The sequence below is a fragment of the Cetorhinus maximus genome, chromosome 1 (genome assembly GCF_964194155.1).
Source record: "Cetorhinus maximus chromosome 1, sCetMax3.hap1.1, whole genome shotgun sequence".
Taxonomy (NCBI): domain Eukaryota; kingdom Metazoa; phylum Chordata; class Chondrichthyes; order Lamniformes; family Cetorhinidae; genus Cetorhinus; species Cetorhinus maximus.
The window spans coordinates 140,401,703-140,420,391 of NC_135879.1; the positions used below are offsets into that span (position 1 = coordinate 140,401,703).

The window sequence follows — 18,689 nt, forward strand, 5'->3', positions numbered from 1 at the left end:
GAATAAAGAAAAATGTTTGTGGCTTGTGAGCTTTTTAATGCAACAAAGATTGCTGTAATTTTTTTTGCTGGAGATCAGAAGTCATCAATCTTCACACGTTCCCTTCCAATGCACAAGTTTAAACATCTCATTCTCTTTTGACTTGACAAATCAATAAATAATACAATGCAGAATCTACCGGACTAACTTTGCAAATTTCCAGTTTTGACACATCTTCATGCATATCTCTGCAGCTGTTGTTTCCAATTCTTCTAGAGAAAAAAATACTTCTGCATCAGGGTCAGGCTTCATTGATCCCTCCCACCGGCCTCCATTAAGCCTGCCAAATACCACGGAGACTACAGCTCTGTTGCTACTTTGTTTCCGCCTGCCAAACTTTGCCAAGACTCAGGCTCCACTGCTCACCTCCGCTCCCAAGGCAAGCCGTGCCCTGTGCCTCCACCAAGCAGCCAGCAACAGAACATGTCCTCCGAGTGGGATGAGTGATTGCTCCCTCAAGCCTGCTCCCAGTCTCGTTGATGACAAAGATTTTCTAGCTGAGACTCTCTTCTCCTGGCTTTGGATGTGTAGGAGGTGGCAGCGGCCAAGGCAAGGCAGGGGTCAGAAAAAAATTAAAAGTGCGGAATTCAATTATCCCAGTGTCAGAATTCCGCCAAATGGTAGAAATTTCACATCCCTGCTTGTTAAGTCTCCCAATTAAGTGATATATTCTTAACCCATGAAATCATTACCTATTTGAGGAAAATTTGCAGTATAAAAATCGTAATCTAGAATATTGACAATGATAACCTCAAAATATAGCAATAGCTCATGTGGAAAGGAAAATGGCATTATTCAGAGAGATAGAAATTAAGGAACAGCGGATTCATTCATTTTGATGATGGGGCAAAAAAAAAATCAGATAGTTTGTTTCTTTTTTTAAAAAAGTTGGCCGCAGAATTTTAATTTTGGAGGAATTTTCCAAAATGACAGTGCTTTGGATAAAACAGCTTCTAATTTAATTTAAATTACTAAAATATTCTCTTCTGCAAATTCCAGAAAATCTCACAACCAAAATAAAAAAGTATTTAACAAACTGAAGCAAATCTGAAGCAAAGTTATAAAGGTAACATACACAATAACTACATTATTTCATTCTGTTAGTAGACAGCAAAGGGTGCAAGGGTAAATGTTTGCTTATCGAGCAGTTACCAGTGGAGTGCCACATAGTTCAGCATGGGGCTGCAGTTTTTATAATTTTCATAAATAATTTAGAGAAAGGATGTGTAGACAATGTGTAGACAACCTGGTAGACAATACAAAATTGGGGCAATAGCAGAAGAGGAATATCAACACCTACAAATTCAAAAGGACCTTGACAAGCTTGATCAGTTTGCAGAGAAATTGCGAATGCATAATACAGGTAAACGTAAGGTTATGAGATTTGGCAGAGGAAACATTGACATGCGTTGTGCGCTAAACGCAAATTTACTTAATGTGTCACAGCAGGTGAAAGGTTTTGAGGTTTTAGTTGATAGGTCACTAAAACCATCAAGAAAATATTCCCAGGTTGGTTAAAAAGCAAAATGAATGTTGAGATATATTACTCAGGGTAAAACAAAATTTCAGAGAGCTAATTTTAAAACTATATTGTATTAATGAGGCCACCAGTGGGTTGTAATCCATAACCTCTAAAACAATTTTTCTTCACTACCCACAAGTAGTTATAGCCCATGCAATACTGCTAACAAGTACTGGGCACCTGTCTGCTATAGGCTAACATCCACGAAGAAAGTAAGCTTTCAGACCAACAATAGGGGTGGACTTCAACCTATAAACTGGAGTCTAAGGGATAGTGCTCTGCCCCCTAAATGATGTGACTTTTTCCATTTAAGGAATTAGCCTCCAGGGAATCAACTGACTATCAAACTACAACATAGTACTTTCATCACTACTATAAATCATTCAGCACAGGCATCATCACATATCGCTAGGGTCCCCTGGTTATCATGTTCATCAGGACTCCCATGAACAGAAAATACAGATGGAGAACTAAATAAAACAAAGTCTCCCATCATATCTGGTAAGCAAAAACTATTAGCCAATAATTTATGTTGCAGATAGATACTGGTTTATAGCATTTTAACACAACTATGATAAAACAATGACACATTGCATGTGCGTTAATTGATGACATAAGATTTGTTTGATCCAAAATAACCTAACCTTCAGGGCGAGATGGCAGAACGCCCTGACCAGAAAGTGTGAATCAGCATTAGGACTGGAATACCAGCTGGAGCTGATTAGGGTAATGAGGCAGAGTAAAGCTACACAACACGTGCAATAGATAATGCACAACCCAACGCCCTAAACAGTATGATGCAGGCAATAAGACTCCCATTTTTCAAAATTTGTCAATGTTAGCTAATTCTAGCTTACTAATGCTTGCAAGAAAATAATGGGGATATTCTCAGGAATTTTAAATAAGCCTGTGGGCAGGTACAGTATAAAACTTCCCATTTCAAGGGACAGGAAGTTTAATTTGTGATAATAAAATCAACAAAATTAAAATCTGCAATTTTTTTGTTGTGTTATAACCATTTGTCAAAATTTAATCCATTGAAAGCAGCCAAAATTAAATCTCTCTGTATTGAAATAAACTGTATGCCATATTAGTAAATTCACAAACTGCAAATTTATTACTAACGAAGAGCAAAAAACATTTAGCTAGTTTGACCTTTTTAAAAAAAAACGGGCAGGTAAGGAAACTTGGCTGCATATTCTCATCTTTCTTACATTTCAAACATATGACTGCTCTGATGAATTCACTATTATAATTTTCTCTCAGCCCGCTCTGGAGATGAAGCACAGAGGGCACTGACTGGAGTACAAAACACAAGCTCAGCCCTTTAAAAACAAATTTAAGGAGGTTGTTTATCATAGTTAGTACATGGTCCCCTTGAGTGAAGGACCATGTGTTAATCTAGGTTGATGGATAAAAATCCCCTCTGCCAGCTTCAAATTTGCTACTTGAACTCTTCGGAAGGCCAATGTGGAAAAAGAAGAAATGACACCAGTGCAATTAAGGATTTGGTCTGAACTGGAGAGAGAATTCCAAATTGCTAGAATCAATCTGCACCAAACCAATTGGTTTGTGGCCTTATGTCAGAAATGAAAAGTTCCCCAGTACAAATATCCTTAATCTCGATGAGCATAAGTGACCACAAAATTAATATATTCTTAAAGAGGAATAACAGTGAATTAAAAACAATTTACTGCAATGCAGCGATGTTTCAAAGGGAGTAGCTTACTTGTTTTGCTCATCTTCCTCTGATACAAGACCACCTGAATATAGAAGTCATTCTATGTAGATTGCATTTTGCTCAATGCCACAATTAATATGTAGGATTACATAGGGCTGAATTTTGAGGTCACTGGGCAGGCACAGTGGATGGGCCCAGAAGTGGCCGGGAAACGGCCTACAATTGGCCAGCCAGCGTGAAACGCGTGCTAAAAGGCTCAGCGCTGCTGGGGTGGGGGTGCAAGGAGGGTGAGCGCTGAAGTCACCGCAGGTGTAGGGGAGCGCACAATGAAAGCTCCCTGAAAGCAGAGAGCTGCCTCAGGAAGGTGAAGAGTTTGAAACCATGAAATAAAGATTTTAAATTGCGAAAAAAATTGTCTACACATTGGACTCACTCACCTAAACATATTTATTATAAAAATTCTGCCCAAACATTTCAATTGTTTTTTTAATTAATGTGGGTATCCTCATCCTGCCCTTGGATGAGGTTTCCTCAAAAATCCAAAGGCCGCTTGGCCGATTCACCCACCCACCAACCGTAACGTTGGATGGGCAGCAAAAAATCCACGTTAATTAATACATTAATGCCCTTAAAAAGCCTCGCGCGCGCCTGGTGACTGAAATATCATGTGAGTGTGTGATCACATTGGGATCTTATTGTGTGACTTCTAGCGGGGCTAACAGTTTCTCCTTTACTCCATGCAAATATTACGCCATTGTTCAAAAAAGCTTGTAAAGATCTGCCCTGCAATTACACACCAGTCAGTTTAACTTAGGTGGTGGGGAAACTTGTAGAAACAATTATTCGGGATAGAGTTATGTCATGAAGAGATAGTAATGTCTATAATGTTATTGGAAATTATTTTTAAAATGGAATTATAGTGGGGTCTGTGTCTGTGTGTTTGACTGTGTGTCTTAATTGAATTAAAGCCAGCTTTAGTAGCTTTGAGATGTTAGTTAGATAAATGTAAAGAGGATAGAAGGTAAAGTATAAATCTGCATTTGTTGAATAAAGCATTCAATAGTAGGAGTAAAATCTTGCACCTAGCCTGAAGACGCAAAGCAATGTGTTTATTTTTTTTCAAACTTACTAATAGAATTGGTGGAACGAAAGGATATTATTGTTAGGAGATGTAACATTAAAAACCTGGTGATACAATGGAAAATTTACATTCAAAGGAAAAGCTAGGTATAAATAGGAAGGAGTTTGTGCGTGCAAGTCAGAGGCATTAAAGATCTAACCAGCCTGTAAACCTACAATTGTGTCTGCAAAGGAACCAAATTGCAAGGAACCTCATTTTGAATTTGTACGGTCAAATGTGCTTTGCCTGGTGTCCATTTAAAGTTTATGGGTTATTGTTGTCTTGGTGAAGATTTACCTGGGAGTAATTAATTTGGGGATTTGTTTAAAGGTTATTATGGAAGTAATCTGTAGAAATGTGTATGTGTTCAATTTGTTGTTAAATTAATAAATCTTTAATTTAGTTTTATATAAAAAAACCTTTTGAGGCTCAGCAGTCTTATTTCTGAATTCAGAGCTGCATCTCAAACATACCAATTAAAAATATAGGTTATGACAGTTGTTTGAGCTTCTCTCTGGGATTAAAACAACTCAGACTTTACGAACTGCTGTGTCATAACAATTGGGGCTCATCCGGGATAATATTTTTAATTCCTTGATTGGTTTGGAATTGGTCAATCTTAAAGGTTACGAGTACGAGAAGCACTTTGAATTCAGGAGTTGGTGAGGTTTTTTTTAAATAAGTGGTGAGACTGCAAGATGGCTTTGGCAATTGCTAAGACTTGTCTGGGAGTAAAAGATTGGGTTACAAAAAGTATCCAAGAATAAGTTAGCAGAGTTGGCAAGTAATTTAAAATTAGGGTTACCTGTAGAGGTGAAGAAAGCAGATATAATTATAGGTATAGCACAGCGTCTACAGTTGGAAGTGATTTTTTAAAAAATTCATTCATGGGATGTGGGCTTCGCTGGCTGGGCCAGTATTTATTGCCCATCCCTAGTTGTCTTGAGAAGCTGCCTTCTTGAACCGCTGCAGTCCATGTGGTGTAGGTACACCCACATGGCTGTTAGGGAGTTCCAGGATTTTGACCCAGCGATAGTGAAGGAACGGCAATATATTTCCAAGTCAGGATGGTGAGTGACTTGGAGGGTGGTGTTTCCATCGATCTGCTACCCTTGTCCTTCTAGATGGTAGTGGTCGTGGGTTTGGAGGGTGGTGCCTAAGGAGCCTCGGTGAGTTCCTTCAGTGCATCTTGTACACTTTGCTGCTACTGTGTGTCGGTGATAGAGGGAGTGAATGTTTGTGGATGCGGTGCCAATCAAGCGGGCTGCTTTGTCCTCGATGGTGTCAAACTTCTTGAGTGTTGTAGGAGCTGCACTCATCCAGGCAAGTGGGAAGTATTCCATCACACTCCTGCCTTGTAGATGGTGGGTAGGATTTGGGGAGTCAGGAGGTGAGTTACTCATCGCATGATTCCAAGCCTCTGACCTGCTCTTGTAGCCACAGTATTCATATGGCTAGTCCAGTTCAGTTCAGTTTCTGGTCAATGATAACCCCCCAGGATGTTGACAGTGGGGGATTCGGTGATGGTAATGCCATTGAACATCAAGGGGCGGTAGTTGGATTCTCTCCTGTTGGAGGTGGTCATTGCCTGACACTTGTGTGGCACACATGTTACTGGCCACTTGGCAGCCCAAGCCTGGATATTGTCTGGATGCTGTGATACCCAACACTAGTGAGACTTCAGTTACAAATGAAGGCGCTTGAACTTGAACAAGCAAAGTAACTGAAAGAGAGAAGGACAAAGAGAGGGAAGAGAAAGAGAGAAAGAAAGAGAAGGAGAATACCTGCTTAAAAGGTTGGAAGTTAAAAAAGAGATCTTGGATTCTGGGGAGAATTCTGATGATGTAAAAGCCTTTAACCTAAAACTGAGTGGGGAGATGTTTAGATTTGTACAATCTCTTCCAAAGTTTGAGAAAAAAGATATTGAAGCGTTCTTTATTTTATTTGAGAAGATAGCTAAACAAATGAAATGGCCACAGGAGTACTGGACATTGTTGTTGCAATCCAGGTTGGTGGGTAGAGCGCATGAGGTATATGCTTCACTATCTGAAGAAGTATCGATGAATTATGATGTGGTGAAAAAGGCTATTTTGAGTGCATATGAATTGGTTCCTGAAGCATACAAGCAGAAATTTAGGAATATGAGAAAACAGCCTGGGCAAACTTATATTAAATTTGAGAGAGTAAAACAAAGTAATTTTGACCGGTGGATACAGATGGTTAAAAATACTGAAAACATATGCAGCTCTTAGAGCGGTAATTCTTTTGAAAGAATTTAAAGATTCAATTCCTTTGGTAGTAAGAACTCATGTGGAGGAACAGAGGGTTCAAATGGTAAGATAAGGAGCAGAGATAGCTGATGATTATGAGTTAGTGCATAGAGCTAAACCTTTTTTCCGTCACTGTTTCAAATTCGAAAAGGATAGAAAGTTGGAAGGTGAAAGGAAGGTGGGTAGTCAGGGAAGAAAAGGAGTAGCTGGAAATTTGCAAGAAGTTTTTTGCTCGAATAAAAAGGAAGATGCTGAAGATAGGAGTGACATTCGAAAATTGAGGTGTTTTCACTGTAATAAAGTGGGGCATATGAAATCCATGTTTTGGAAATTACTGGGAAAATTTGTTGGAATTATTGGGGTGCAGAAAAGTTCTGGAAATAAAAGTACTGTGGGTTCTGAGGTTCAGGCACAGGAAAAACCAACAGTGTGTGTACAGGCAAAACAAGAAAATCAGTGATGGGTAAATTAGTGAACATATTCCCACTTTATCTAACAGAATCCTGAGGGGCAAATTGCAGAAATGTTTAAATATTTTGTGTGTGAAGGGAAAGTCTTTCCATGTTGTCAGGGTGGAGTAGGTAAAGATGTTAAAATTTTAAGAAACACAGTTAAATCATTAACATTACGGGATAGGGGCATTTGTTGTTCAGAGGGAGTATTGCAGGAGCAGGTGATAATAAGCGGGGTTCATGGGGATGCTAAACCTATCCCCTTGTGGAAGATAAATTTAAAGAGCAAATGGAAGACAGGTGAAGTTATTGTTGGAGTAGTGGAAAAATTGCCCATTGCAAGGGTTCCATTTATTTTGGGTAATGATCAACATAGATTTGGGTGATGCCTATGGTAGTTGAACAGCCTGTAGAAGTGGTTTCAACAGGGATGTTACAGAGAGAGAGCAACCTGGATTGTTTCCAGATTGTGTGGTAATGGGACACAGTCTCATAGGTTGAAACAAGAAAAACAAGGAGGGCAGGCAGTTCAAGGGCAAGAAAAAGGTGTCGAAATCCAATTGGCTGGCATTGTGTTTGATAACATTGTTCAGGAAGAAAGACTACAGGACAATTCAGCTGAAGTGTTCAATTTAAGATTAGTGGAGTTACAGAAAACTGATTTGCAATTGGAACAGTTATATCAGGCAGCTTATTCAGAAACAGAGGCAAAATGTATTCCAGTACCTTAAGCGTGATACTTTAATGGGAAAATTGAAGCCGGATCATGTCTCAGCAAATGAAAGCTGGAGAGAGGTGCACTAGATCGTTATCCCAGTTGGGTATAGAAATGAGATGCTGAGGATTGCTCATGAGATTCCAACGGGGGGGCATTTAGGAATTAGGAAAACACAGGAAAAGATAGAGGATTTTTTTTTTGGCCAGGATTGCAGAGGGAGGTAGTCAAATTCTGTGGATCATGTCACACATCAGGTAATAGGGAAACCACAAGCAGTGATTAAGCCGGCACCTTTAATCCCAATGCCTGCATCTGAAGAACCTTTTACCAGGGTCATGATTGATTGTGTAGGGCCCCTCCCTAAGACTGAAAGTGGAAATCAGTACTTACTGACAATTATGGATGTGTCTATCAGGTTTCCTAGAGCGATACCTTTAAGAAATATTACAACCAAGAAGACTGTGGGTGAGTTAACTAAATTTTTTACAACATATGGATTACCTAAGGAAATACAATCAAACCAGGGGTCAAATTTCATTTCACAGCTGTTTAAGGAAGTAATGAACAGGTTGGGGATAAAACAGTTTAAGTCAACAGCTTATTATCCGGAGTCACAAGGGGCTTTGGAAAGATGGCATCAAATTTTAAAAACTATGATAAGAGGGTACTGTCAGGGCTATCCACAGGATTGGGATAGAGGAATTCCATTCTTGTTATTTGCTATTAGAGATGCTCCTAATGCAGCGACTGGTTTTAGCCCTTTTGAACTAGTTTATGGTCATGAGGTAAAGGGGCCATTGAAATTGATGAGAAATTGGTGGGTCAAAATTCAGAAACTATTCTCCTGGATCACATAACAAATTTCAGGGAAAGATTGAACAGAGCATGTGAATTAGCTAGGGAACATTTAAAGGTGTCACAGCAAGTAATGAAAATGAAGGCAGATAAGAAAGCTACAGCTCGCAATTTTGTTTCTGGAAAGAAAGTGCTAGTTCTGTTACCAGTACTAGGTGATTCATTAAATGCAAGGTTTAGTGGACTTTACAGGGTTGAAAAGAAATTGAGTGAAGTAAATTGTTTAATAAATACTCCGGATAGAAGAAAGAAGCAGAGGGTGTGTCATATAAATATGCTTAAAAAATACTTTGACAAGAAAGAGGAACAACTGTCAAAGTGATTTGGAAAAGGTACTGCAATCACACAAACCCATTTGTGGGAATAAGATGGGGAAGACAGATTTAGTTATGCATGATGTGTCTGTACAAGTTTCATCTTCAATAAGGCAACATCCCTCTAGATTAAATCCGGCAAAGTTATCACAAGTACAAAAAGAAACTGACTTCATGCTTCAAAATGATATCATTGAGTCTAGTTGCAGTAACTGTAGTTCGCCTATTGTTCTGGTGCCGAAATCAGATGGAACATCTGGAGTATCGAAAGGTGAATGCGGTGACAAAAGCGGATTCCTATCCTATACCACGGATGGAAGACTGCATTGAGAAAGTGGGATAATCAAAATTTATCACAAAGATTGACTTGCTAAAAGGTTATTGGCAGGTACCATTGTCGGAAAGAGCAAAGGAGATATAGGCTTTTGTGATGCCAAATGGACATTGCCATTTGGCATAAAGAATACACTTGCAAAATTTCAAAGACTGACAAAGTAATTGCAGGTCTGAGCAATTGTGCTGTTTATATTGGTGACTTGATAGTTTTCAGTCAGGCGTGGGCAGAGCATTTACAGCATCTGGAAGAATTATTTTGATTACAAGAAGCTAATTTGGTGATGAACTTGGCTAAAAGTGAGTTTGCAGAAGCGCAAGTTATGTATCTAGGCTATACCATTGGATATGGTAAGGTGGCTCAGAGAGATGCGAAAGTCAAGGCTATCATGGATTGCCCAGTGCCTACAATCAAATGACGAGTTTTGAAATTTCTGGGCATGGGCAAATTTTAACAGTGTGGTTGCTCCACTGATTGATCTATTAAGAAGAACAGGAAGTTTCAAAGGACACAAGTGTCAGAAGTCATTTGACAGTTTGAAAACTGTATTAACTATGACACCAGTTTTGACAGTACCCAATTATGCCAAGCAATTTAAATTGGCCATTGATGAGAGCGATATAGGCATTGGGGCCATACTGGTACAAGAGGATAACAGTGGAATTGAAAAACCGGTAGGGTATTTTCCACGGAAGCTGAATGTACAACAGAGAAGATACTCAACAATCGAAAAAGAGACCTTGGGTTTGGTGTTAGCATTGCAGCATTTTGAAATTTATGTTGTAAACAATTCATTAGAAACAATTGTTTATACAGGCCACAATCTTTTGAAGGTTTTGGACAAATCTCAAGACAAAAGTGCAAGACTTGTCAGGTGGAGTCTATTATTACAACCATTTAATCTATGGATTATACATGTTGCTGGTAGAGAAAATCTGTTCGCAGATGTGTTATCAAGAGGTTGAAGAGAAAATTGGACATTTTTAAAAAACCTGGACACTGGATTGGAGTGATTTCTATTGATACCAAGGGCTTGTGTATATATATATTATGTTAATACATGCATATGCTAATGTAATAGTGTATGGGTTACTAAAAATGAAGCCGTCTTTTAAAACTCTGACGGTTCATTTTTCGATAGGGAGGAGGATGTTCAGAAGAGGTATCTAAAATGTCATTGAAAATTATTTTTAAAATGGAATTGAAGTGGGGTCTGTGTCTATGGGGAGAATTTTCGGCTCGGCGAGCAGGGGCGGGGTTCGCTTGCCGAGGTGTAAAATGACGCGGGGTGACGTCAAGCGTGTCCCGAAATCCTCGCGTGTCATTTGGATTTTCAGTTCGGCTGGACAATCGGCTGTGCGCCTGCCGAACTGTCAAAGGCCTATTAAGGCAATTTAACTAACAATTAAAATAATTAATGGAACTGCCCGCCCAACCTTAAGGTTGGCGGGCAGGCGAAGAGTCCAGGCTGCCTTCGCAGTTTTCATGGAACCTCATCCACGGGTGGGATGAGGTTTCATGAATGTTTTTGAAATCTTGAAAAAAATTTTAATAAAATTAATACACATGTCCCAGCTCATGTGACAATTTCACATGAGGGGACATGGTCTAAAGATTTTTTTCTCCTTTATTAAACTTTAGAAACTTTAAACTAATCTCCCTGAGACACCTCTGTACCCTGAGGCACCTCTGTAGCTCAGGGAGATTTCTGTGCTCTTTCACATGCGTGAAAGAGCACACTCCCGACTCAGGGAACTCTCCCCGCTGCCCACACAGGGAGCACACAGTGCTTCCGGGTGCGCATCATGCTGGGCAGGCCTTAATTGGCCCGCCCATGTAAAATGGTGGCGCGGACCCGATCGGGGGCCACCGATCAGGTCCGCGCCCGCCCCCGCCCCCACCCCTCCGACAGGGTGAAAATTCTCTCCTATGTGTTTGACTGTCTGTGTCTTAATTGGATTAAAGCCAGCTAGTCTGGGTGCTTTGATGTATAGTAGCTTTGAGATATTAATTAGATAAACGTAAGGAGGACAGAAGATAAAGTATAAATTTGCACTTGTTGAATAAAACATTCAAGAGTGGGAGCAAAATCTTGCACCTAGCTTAAAGACGCCAAGCAATATGTTTTTTCTCCCAAACTTACTAATAAAACTGGTGGAATGAAAGGATACTATTGTTAGGAGATGTAACGTTAAAAGCCTGGTGATGCAATGGAAAATTTACATTCAAAGGAAAAGCTAGGTATAAACAGAAAGGAGTTTGTGTGTGTAAGTCAGGGGCATTTAAGATCTAACCAACCTACAGCAGTGTCTGAAAAGGAACCAACTTGCAAGGAACCTTATTTTGAATTTGTAAGGTCAAATGTGCTTTGCCTGGTGCCTGTTTAAAGTCTATGGGTTATTGTTGCCTTGGTGAAGATTTACCTGGGGGTGATTAATTTGGGGATTTGTTTTAAAGTTATTATGATAGTAATTTGTAGACGTGTGTGTGTTTAATTTGTTGTTAAATTAATAAATGTTTAATTTAGGCTCGGTGATCTTATTCCTGAATTCAGAGTTGCATCTCAAACATACCAATTGAAAATATAGGTTATGACAGTTCAAGTTTCCCTCTGGGATTTAAACAACTCAGCCTTTACTAACTGCTATGTCATAACAATTAATAGTCACATGGAAAAATGTGGATCGATTCGGAAGAGTCAGTAAGGATTTGTTAAATGAAATCGTGTTTAACTAACTTGCTGGAGTTTTTTGAAGGAGGTAAGAAGATGAGGGCAAGGCCGTTGATGTGGAGTATGTGGAATTCAAAAAGGCGTTTGATATATTGCCACACAACAGACCTCAGGAAAGTTATAGGTCATGGTATAGAAGGGACAGTAGCAACGTAGATACAAAAGTGGCTGAGGGATAAGAAACAGAGTAATGGTTAATGGGTATTTTTCAGGCTGGAAGAAGGTTTGTAGTGGAGTTCCACAGGGGTCGGTATTCGGTCTCTTGCTTTTCCTGATATATATGAATGATCTAGATCCTGGTGTGCAGGGGGCAATTTCAAAGCTTGCGGATGGCACAAAACTTGGAAGAATTGTAAACTGTGAGGAGGACAGTGTAGAACTTCAAAAGGGTATTGACACATTGATGGAGTGGACAGGCAGATGAAGTTCAATGTGGAGAAGTGTGAGGTGACACACTTTGGTACAAAGAACATGGAGAGACAGTATAATATAATGGATACTATTCTAAAGAGTGTGCAGGAGCAGAGAGACCTGGATGTATATGTACCTAAGTCATTAAAGGTGGCAGGACAGGTAGAGAGAGAGCTGTTTCTAAAGCATACAGTATTCTAGGTTTCATTAATAGGGGCGTAGAGTACAAGAGCAGGGAGGTTATGAATAACTTATATAAGACACTGGTTAGACCACAGCTGGAGTATTGTGCACAGCTCTGGACGCCACACTATAGGAAGGGTGTGAACGCATTGGACAGAGTGCAGAAGAGGTTTATGAGAATGATTCCAGGGATGAGACACTTCAGTTCTGAGGAAAGATTGGAAAAGTTGGGACTGTTTATCCTTGGAGAGGAGAAGGCTAAGAGGAGGCTTGATAGAAGTTTTCAAAATCATGAGGGGTCGGGTCTGTACAGGGTAAATAGGGACAAATTGTTCCCGCTCGTAAACGAATCGAGAACCAGGGGGCATAGTTTTGAAGTGCTTTGCAAAAGAAGCAATTTTTTTTTATTATTCATTCACGGGATGTGGGCTTCGCTGGCTGGGCCAGCATTTGTTGCCCATCACTAGTTGAGAAGGTGGTGGTGAGCTGCCTTCTTGAATCGCTGCAGTCCATGTGGTGTAGGTACACCCACAGTGCTGTTAGGGAGTTCCAGGACTTTGACCCGGCGACAGTGAAGGAACGGCGATAGATTTCCAAGTCAGGATGGTGACATCACGTGGAGTGAATCAAATTGGCTGAAGGCTGGCATTTGTGATGCTGGGGACCTCCAGAGGAGGCCAAGATGGATCATCCACTCGGCACTTCTGGCTGAAGGTTGTAGAAAGTGCTTCAGCCTTATCTTTTGCACTGATGTGCTGGGCTCCTCCGTCATTGAGGATGGGGATATTTGTGGAGCCCCTTCCTCCTCCAATGAGTTGTGTATTGTCCACTACCACTCACGACTGGATGTGGCAGGACTGCAGAACTTAGTTCTGATCCATTGGTTGTGGGATCTTTTAGTTCTGTCTATCAAATGCTGCTTCTACTGTTTGGCATACAAGTAGTGTACTGTTGTAGCTCCTCCAGGTTGACGCCTCATGTTTAGGTATGCCTGTTGCTGCTCCTCGTATGCCCCCCTGCAGTCTTCATTGAACCAGAGTTTACCCCCAGCTTGATGGTAATGGTAGAATGGGAGGTATGCCGAGCCATGAGGTTACAGATTGTGTTCAAGTATAATTTTGCTGCTGAAGATGGCCCACTGTGCCTCTTGGATGCCCAGTCTTGAGTTGCTAGATCTGTTTGAAATCTATCCCATTTAGCACGGTGATGGTGCCACACAACTTGATGGAGGATATCCTCAATGTGAAGGCAGGACTTCGTCTCCACAATGACTGTGCGGAGGCAGGTTCAATTGAGTCATTCAAGAGGGCATTGGATGGTTATTTAAATAGAAACCACGTGCAGGGTTATGGGGAAAAAGGCAGGAGATTGGCACTAAGTTAAAATGCTCAGAGAGCCAGTGCAGACACGATGGGTCGAATGGCCTCCTTCTACACCGTAACAATTCTGTGATTCTGTGAAAACCTGTACTGATCTCAGGCATGGAAGTGAGCGATGCCTTAGAGTTGGTCACAGCACACTTGGGACTCGAGATGATTGTCTAATCAAGGTTTGATACAGATTTAGTAGGACTTCCAAACATTTCAATTCTTTCCCACAGGATATAAAACCTAGAGCTTGATTTGTTTTTAATGGCCTTGCTGACCTGTGGCCCAACTTTTAATGATTGATGTTTCTGTACTCCAAGATCGCTTTGTTTTTCTACCCACCTAGACCTCCACTTACCTTCCAAGTAATAAGTGATTTCCCTATTTTTCCTACAAAATTTTCTACCTCACATCTATCTGTGAACTTCATTTGTCAATTATTTGCCCATTCAGCAACTGTAAAACGTATTAGGTAGCGTAATCCCAAACAGCTAAATATTCCATTCTCCGCAAACGTGCTTAGGTATTTAATTCCCCTATTAAAAAAATGTCGGTACTTACCTGCTTAGGACATTGATTTTTGCAGGAGTTAAGGATAACTTTAGTTTCTGCATCAGCTGTAGTCATTTCCCTAAAATAAGAGGATATGCACAAAGTTAACAAAAAAATATAGTAAAAAAAGCCTTCACAAGATAGGTTCACAATACAGCAGCTTCGTGGCTGATTTGTTTTCATTCTTCCAGAATACCAATCCTATTATTCCCCCATTAGAGCAGAAAACAACTGCTTCAATAAATGTACATTTTGCACTCCCGCCCACTACCACCCCACCTCACCCCCAACGATTACCACAAAGACAGACAGACACATGCTCCTAGATGTCTTTCAATTCCATGCTACAGTAAAATTTTTGAGGTGCACTAACATAATTAAGGTATGGTGTCCTTAAATTTATTGTACCTTCCCTAGGAGTAATGGTGAAGATTCTGTAAAAATAAGGAACGTAACCTTTTCTAAAAGAAGGAGTCTACACAATATAGTATGAAGCACAAGTAAACATTCAAAACAAATCTATATTTTGTATATACAGAAAACATACAAGATTCAGAATCAGGGCTTAAGGAATCAGGGGGTGAGCTACTCATCACAGTGTACCCAGCTGGTGCCCTGCTCATGTAGCCATATTGTTGATATGGCTGGGCCACTTAACCTTCTGGTCAATGGTCACCCTCTAAGATGTTGATTGTGAGAGCAGGATGGTGCTTGTAGCTTAGGTTAAGGTAATTTCTGTACAGGGAGAAGGGCTACAGCTGTATCAGAGGGATTCAGACATGGAGTTTCAGGTTACATGGCACAGAACTGGGAGGCAATGATACATTCAAGGATTTAGAGATAGGAAGGTTGATGAACAGTTGCAGTGGTTGACAATAGAAGTGTTGAGGATTTTTTTGAAGAGGAAACAATTGCAGTTTTAAAGAGAAATGGGAGGGTGCATGAGGGAACCAATGGCAATGTTAGACTGCATGAGGGTCAGGAAGGAGAGTTGGATGATCACAGGCTAAAGAGGGGATCAGCTTCTTTTGTGGACAAGGTAAGCTTAAATGGGGGTGTTTGGGGGGGCTGATGATGGGGGAAAGAAATGGGACAGAAATCACAAAAAGGGTCCAAGACTAGACTGGATGGGGGACTTGGTGGTGGGGTGGATGGGTTGGTAGTGTGAGAGGATGAGAGCAAGGAGAAGAAGAAATTTGCACAAAAGATCACCATCATGAAAAAAATCCACAACTCCAAAAAGTCTAAGCATACCTTTGCCCTTCAGGGTGATCCTAAAGCAGGAATCAATGTTAGCCAAAGAGTGTATGTAAAGTATCATAGTGCTTGATCTGGCAGCCAATGTCCAGGCCAGTTGTGCAGCAGGTAGCATAAATTTGCACCCCTCTAACTTAAAGGAACAAATATCATGATTGAGGGAAGTGGGGGGCAGGAGAGGTGATGATAGAAGTGGGAGCCAGTTTTTGTTTTGCTGTGAAGAATGGCACTGAATAAAGTGGTGAGTGAGCAGTTAAATAAGTTCAGAGCAGTTGAGGGGGAGCCAAAAGTGAAGGGATTGAAAGGGGCATGAGAGGGGAGATGGCGAAAGTAGTGGGATTGGAGGAGGGAAGGGGGATGTGTGAGATAAAGGCAACATGGATGAAATGGTTTCGTCAGAGATCGAGTCCATTAGGTACAGAGATGTTCACCAGTTGTTTGGACAGAACAGGTAATCAAAGTATAGTTGACCAGGGATGCTTCTGAAAAGGAAAATAAGTTTCACACTGATGAGCCATATTTCCATTAGTGTCAGAATTACATACTCACAATTACTAATGGCAAGACCATTATTCATGAATAAGCACAATTTCTGAAGGGAAAGGTGGGCTGGATGAAGGTAGGGCAATGATTGCTGCTATCGCGGTTTTATCAGCATCACTTCAGTTGATTGCAAGTTCAGAATGACCAAGTTGATTTAGATGATTTTTCCTCCTTGGGATGGGCAAACACAAGCATTGGATGTCAAAATGCCAGTTTGTACTTACATGCATTCCACATAGAGGTTTGCGATTTTGCAATGACATTTTACACGGATCATCTGTGAACATGGAGGACATGCGCCATCATGGCACGGCAAAGTGCATGAATGAACGCAACCAGATGGACGGGGTTTGTTGCAACCCTCTTCACATGCCTGACATTCTTTGCCAGCCTATTGAAAAACAAAAATTAAATGCAATATTTATAAAACTGACAATCAACAATAATGAGGTACATAAGTGCAAATGCTCTTTAATAGCCACTAAAGAACAGCACAAAATAGATATGCCTAGCATATTAAGATCACTGGAATAGTCTAGTTAAAAAACACCTAACAACTAATATTGCTACTCTTTGGGCTCTGACACTGGGTATCACCAGTGAAAATACCCAAATCCCTCCTATCCAATTTCCAACTTAGGCATTGATCTTCTGTTTTCTGCTATCAAAACTCTGTTTTCGAAGGTGGTTTCCAGAGTTGCTGAGATGGTTTTTGTACGTTCCAGCAGAGTTATATGGCCAAAAGTGCTTGTTAAACTGCATATGTTTACTAATTCCATCAACCTGCCAAGCCCTAGGGGCAGGAAGAGGGAGTACCTTACTTCCAGAGACAAACCTTTTCTCCAAATCATTAATTTTAGAAGTGATATAGTGCTATGTTAGTACAGTGATGCATCCAATTTAAAAGAGAATCAGACCTGAAATTTACTACATTACTAAAGGAACTGACTGGCTACAGCTGTGATGAAGTGACAGTGTTTGGCCGCTAATTTTACACTAATTTTAGTAGAAACCACTTTACATGCATGAACACCATGAAAGTAAATGTACTTCACACATCTACCGCCATTCACTCAAGAAAGTAAAGCACTCTGATATCTCACTACTTTTCACAGGCCATTTTATTAAGGAACACACAACAAAGATTAAAACATACAAAGTATTGAGATCAGGTGCCCAATGATTGTGTCTATTACTCATTTTTTATTTTCTAATCAGAAGTGCAATTCGCTACGCCTGGATTTAGAAATGACCATGTGTGTCTTGTGGCTAATGTATTGGACAGCACTCTTAAAATGGTCAATTCAGTAGTCTTGTAAGCTTACTTGGAAAGCTGATTGCATTCATGGCCTTGATTTTAATCCCTTTCACCTGGATGGGGGCCGTTAAAGCAATGCCAATCACAGAATCACAGAATTGTTACGGTGCAGAAGGAGGTCATTCAGCCCATCATGACTGCACCGACTCTGCGAATGAGCTCAGTGCCAACCTCCTGCCTTTTCCACATAACTGCATGTTGTTTTTATTTAAATAATCATCCAATGCCCTCTTGAATGCCTCTATTGAACCTGCCTCCACCACACCTCCAGTCAGTGCATTCCAGACCCGAACCACTTGCTGTGCGAAAAAGTTTCTTCCCATTTGCATCTTTTGCAAATCACTTTAAATCTGTGCCCTCTCGATTCTTTTATGAGTGGGAACAGTTTCTCCCTATCTACTCTGTCCAGCTCCCTCATGATTTTGAACACATCTATCAAATCTCCTCTTAGCCTTCTGCTCTCCAAGTAGAACAGTCCCAACTTCTCCAATCTATCTTCATAACTGAAGTTTCTCATCCCTGGGGCCATTTTTGTGAACCTCTTCTGCACTCTCTCCAATGCTTTCACATCTTTCCTAAAGTGTGGCACCCAGAATTATACACAATACCTCAGCTGAGGTCTAACTTGTGTCCTCTATATGTTCACCATAACCTCCTTGCTTTTGTACTCTATACTCCGATTAATAAAGCCTAGGATATTGTATGCTTTATTAACTGCTCTCTCCATCTGACCTGCCATCTTTAATGACTTATGCGGATATACACCCAGGTACATCTTTCCTGCACACGTTAGAATTGTACCCCTTATTTTACATTGTCTTTCCATGTTCTTCCTACAAAAATGAGTCACCTCACACTTCTCTGCATTAAACTTCATCTGCCCACTCCACCAACTTGTCTATGACATTTTGAAGTTCTACACTGTTCTCATGGTTTACAACACTTCCAAGTTTTGTAACAGCCACAAACTTTGAAAATTTCCCCTGCACACCAAGATCCAGAGCATTAATATATATATCAGG

At 40.4% G+C, this 18,689-nt stretch overlaps 1 protein-coding gene across 1 annotated transcript in view; it reads right to left on the reverse strand.

Annotated features, from left to right (window-relative positions):
* Window positions 1-18,689, reverse strand: part of nfxl1 (nuclear transcription factor, X-box binding-like 1) — a 221,529-nt gene that overhangs the window by 37,162 nt on the left and 165,678 nt on the right. Inside the window, exons 17-18 of the mRNA XM_078547444.1 lie at window positions 16,574-16,740; window positions 14,559-14,628 (exon numbers count right to left, since the gene is read on the reverse strand). Coding sequence (XP_078403570.1) covers window positions 14,559-14,628; window positions 16,574-16,740 — 237 coding nt within the window. The remainder of the gene's footprint in view (window positions 1-14,558; window positions 14,629-16,573; window positions 16,741-18,689) is intronic.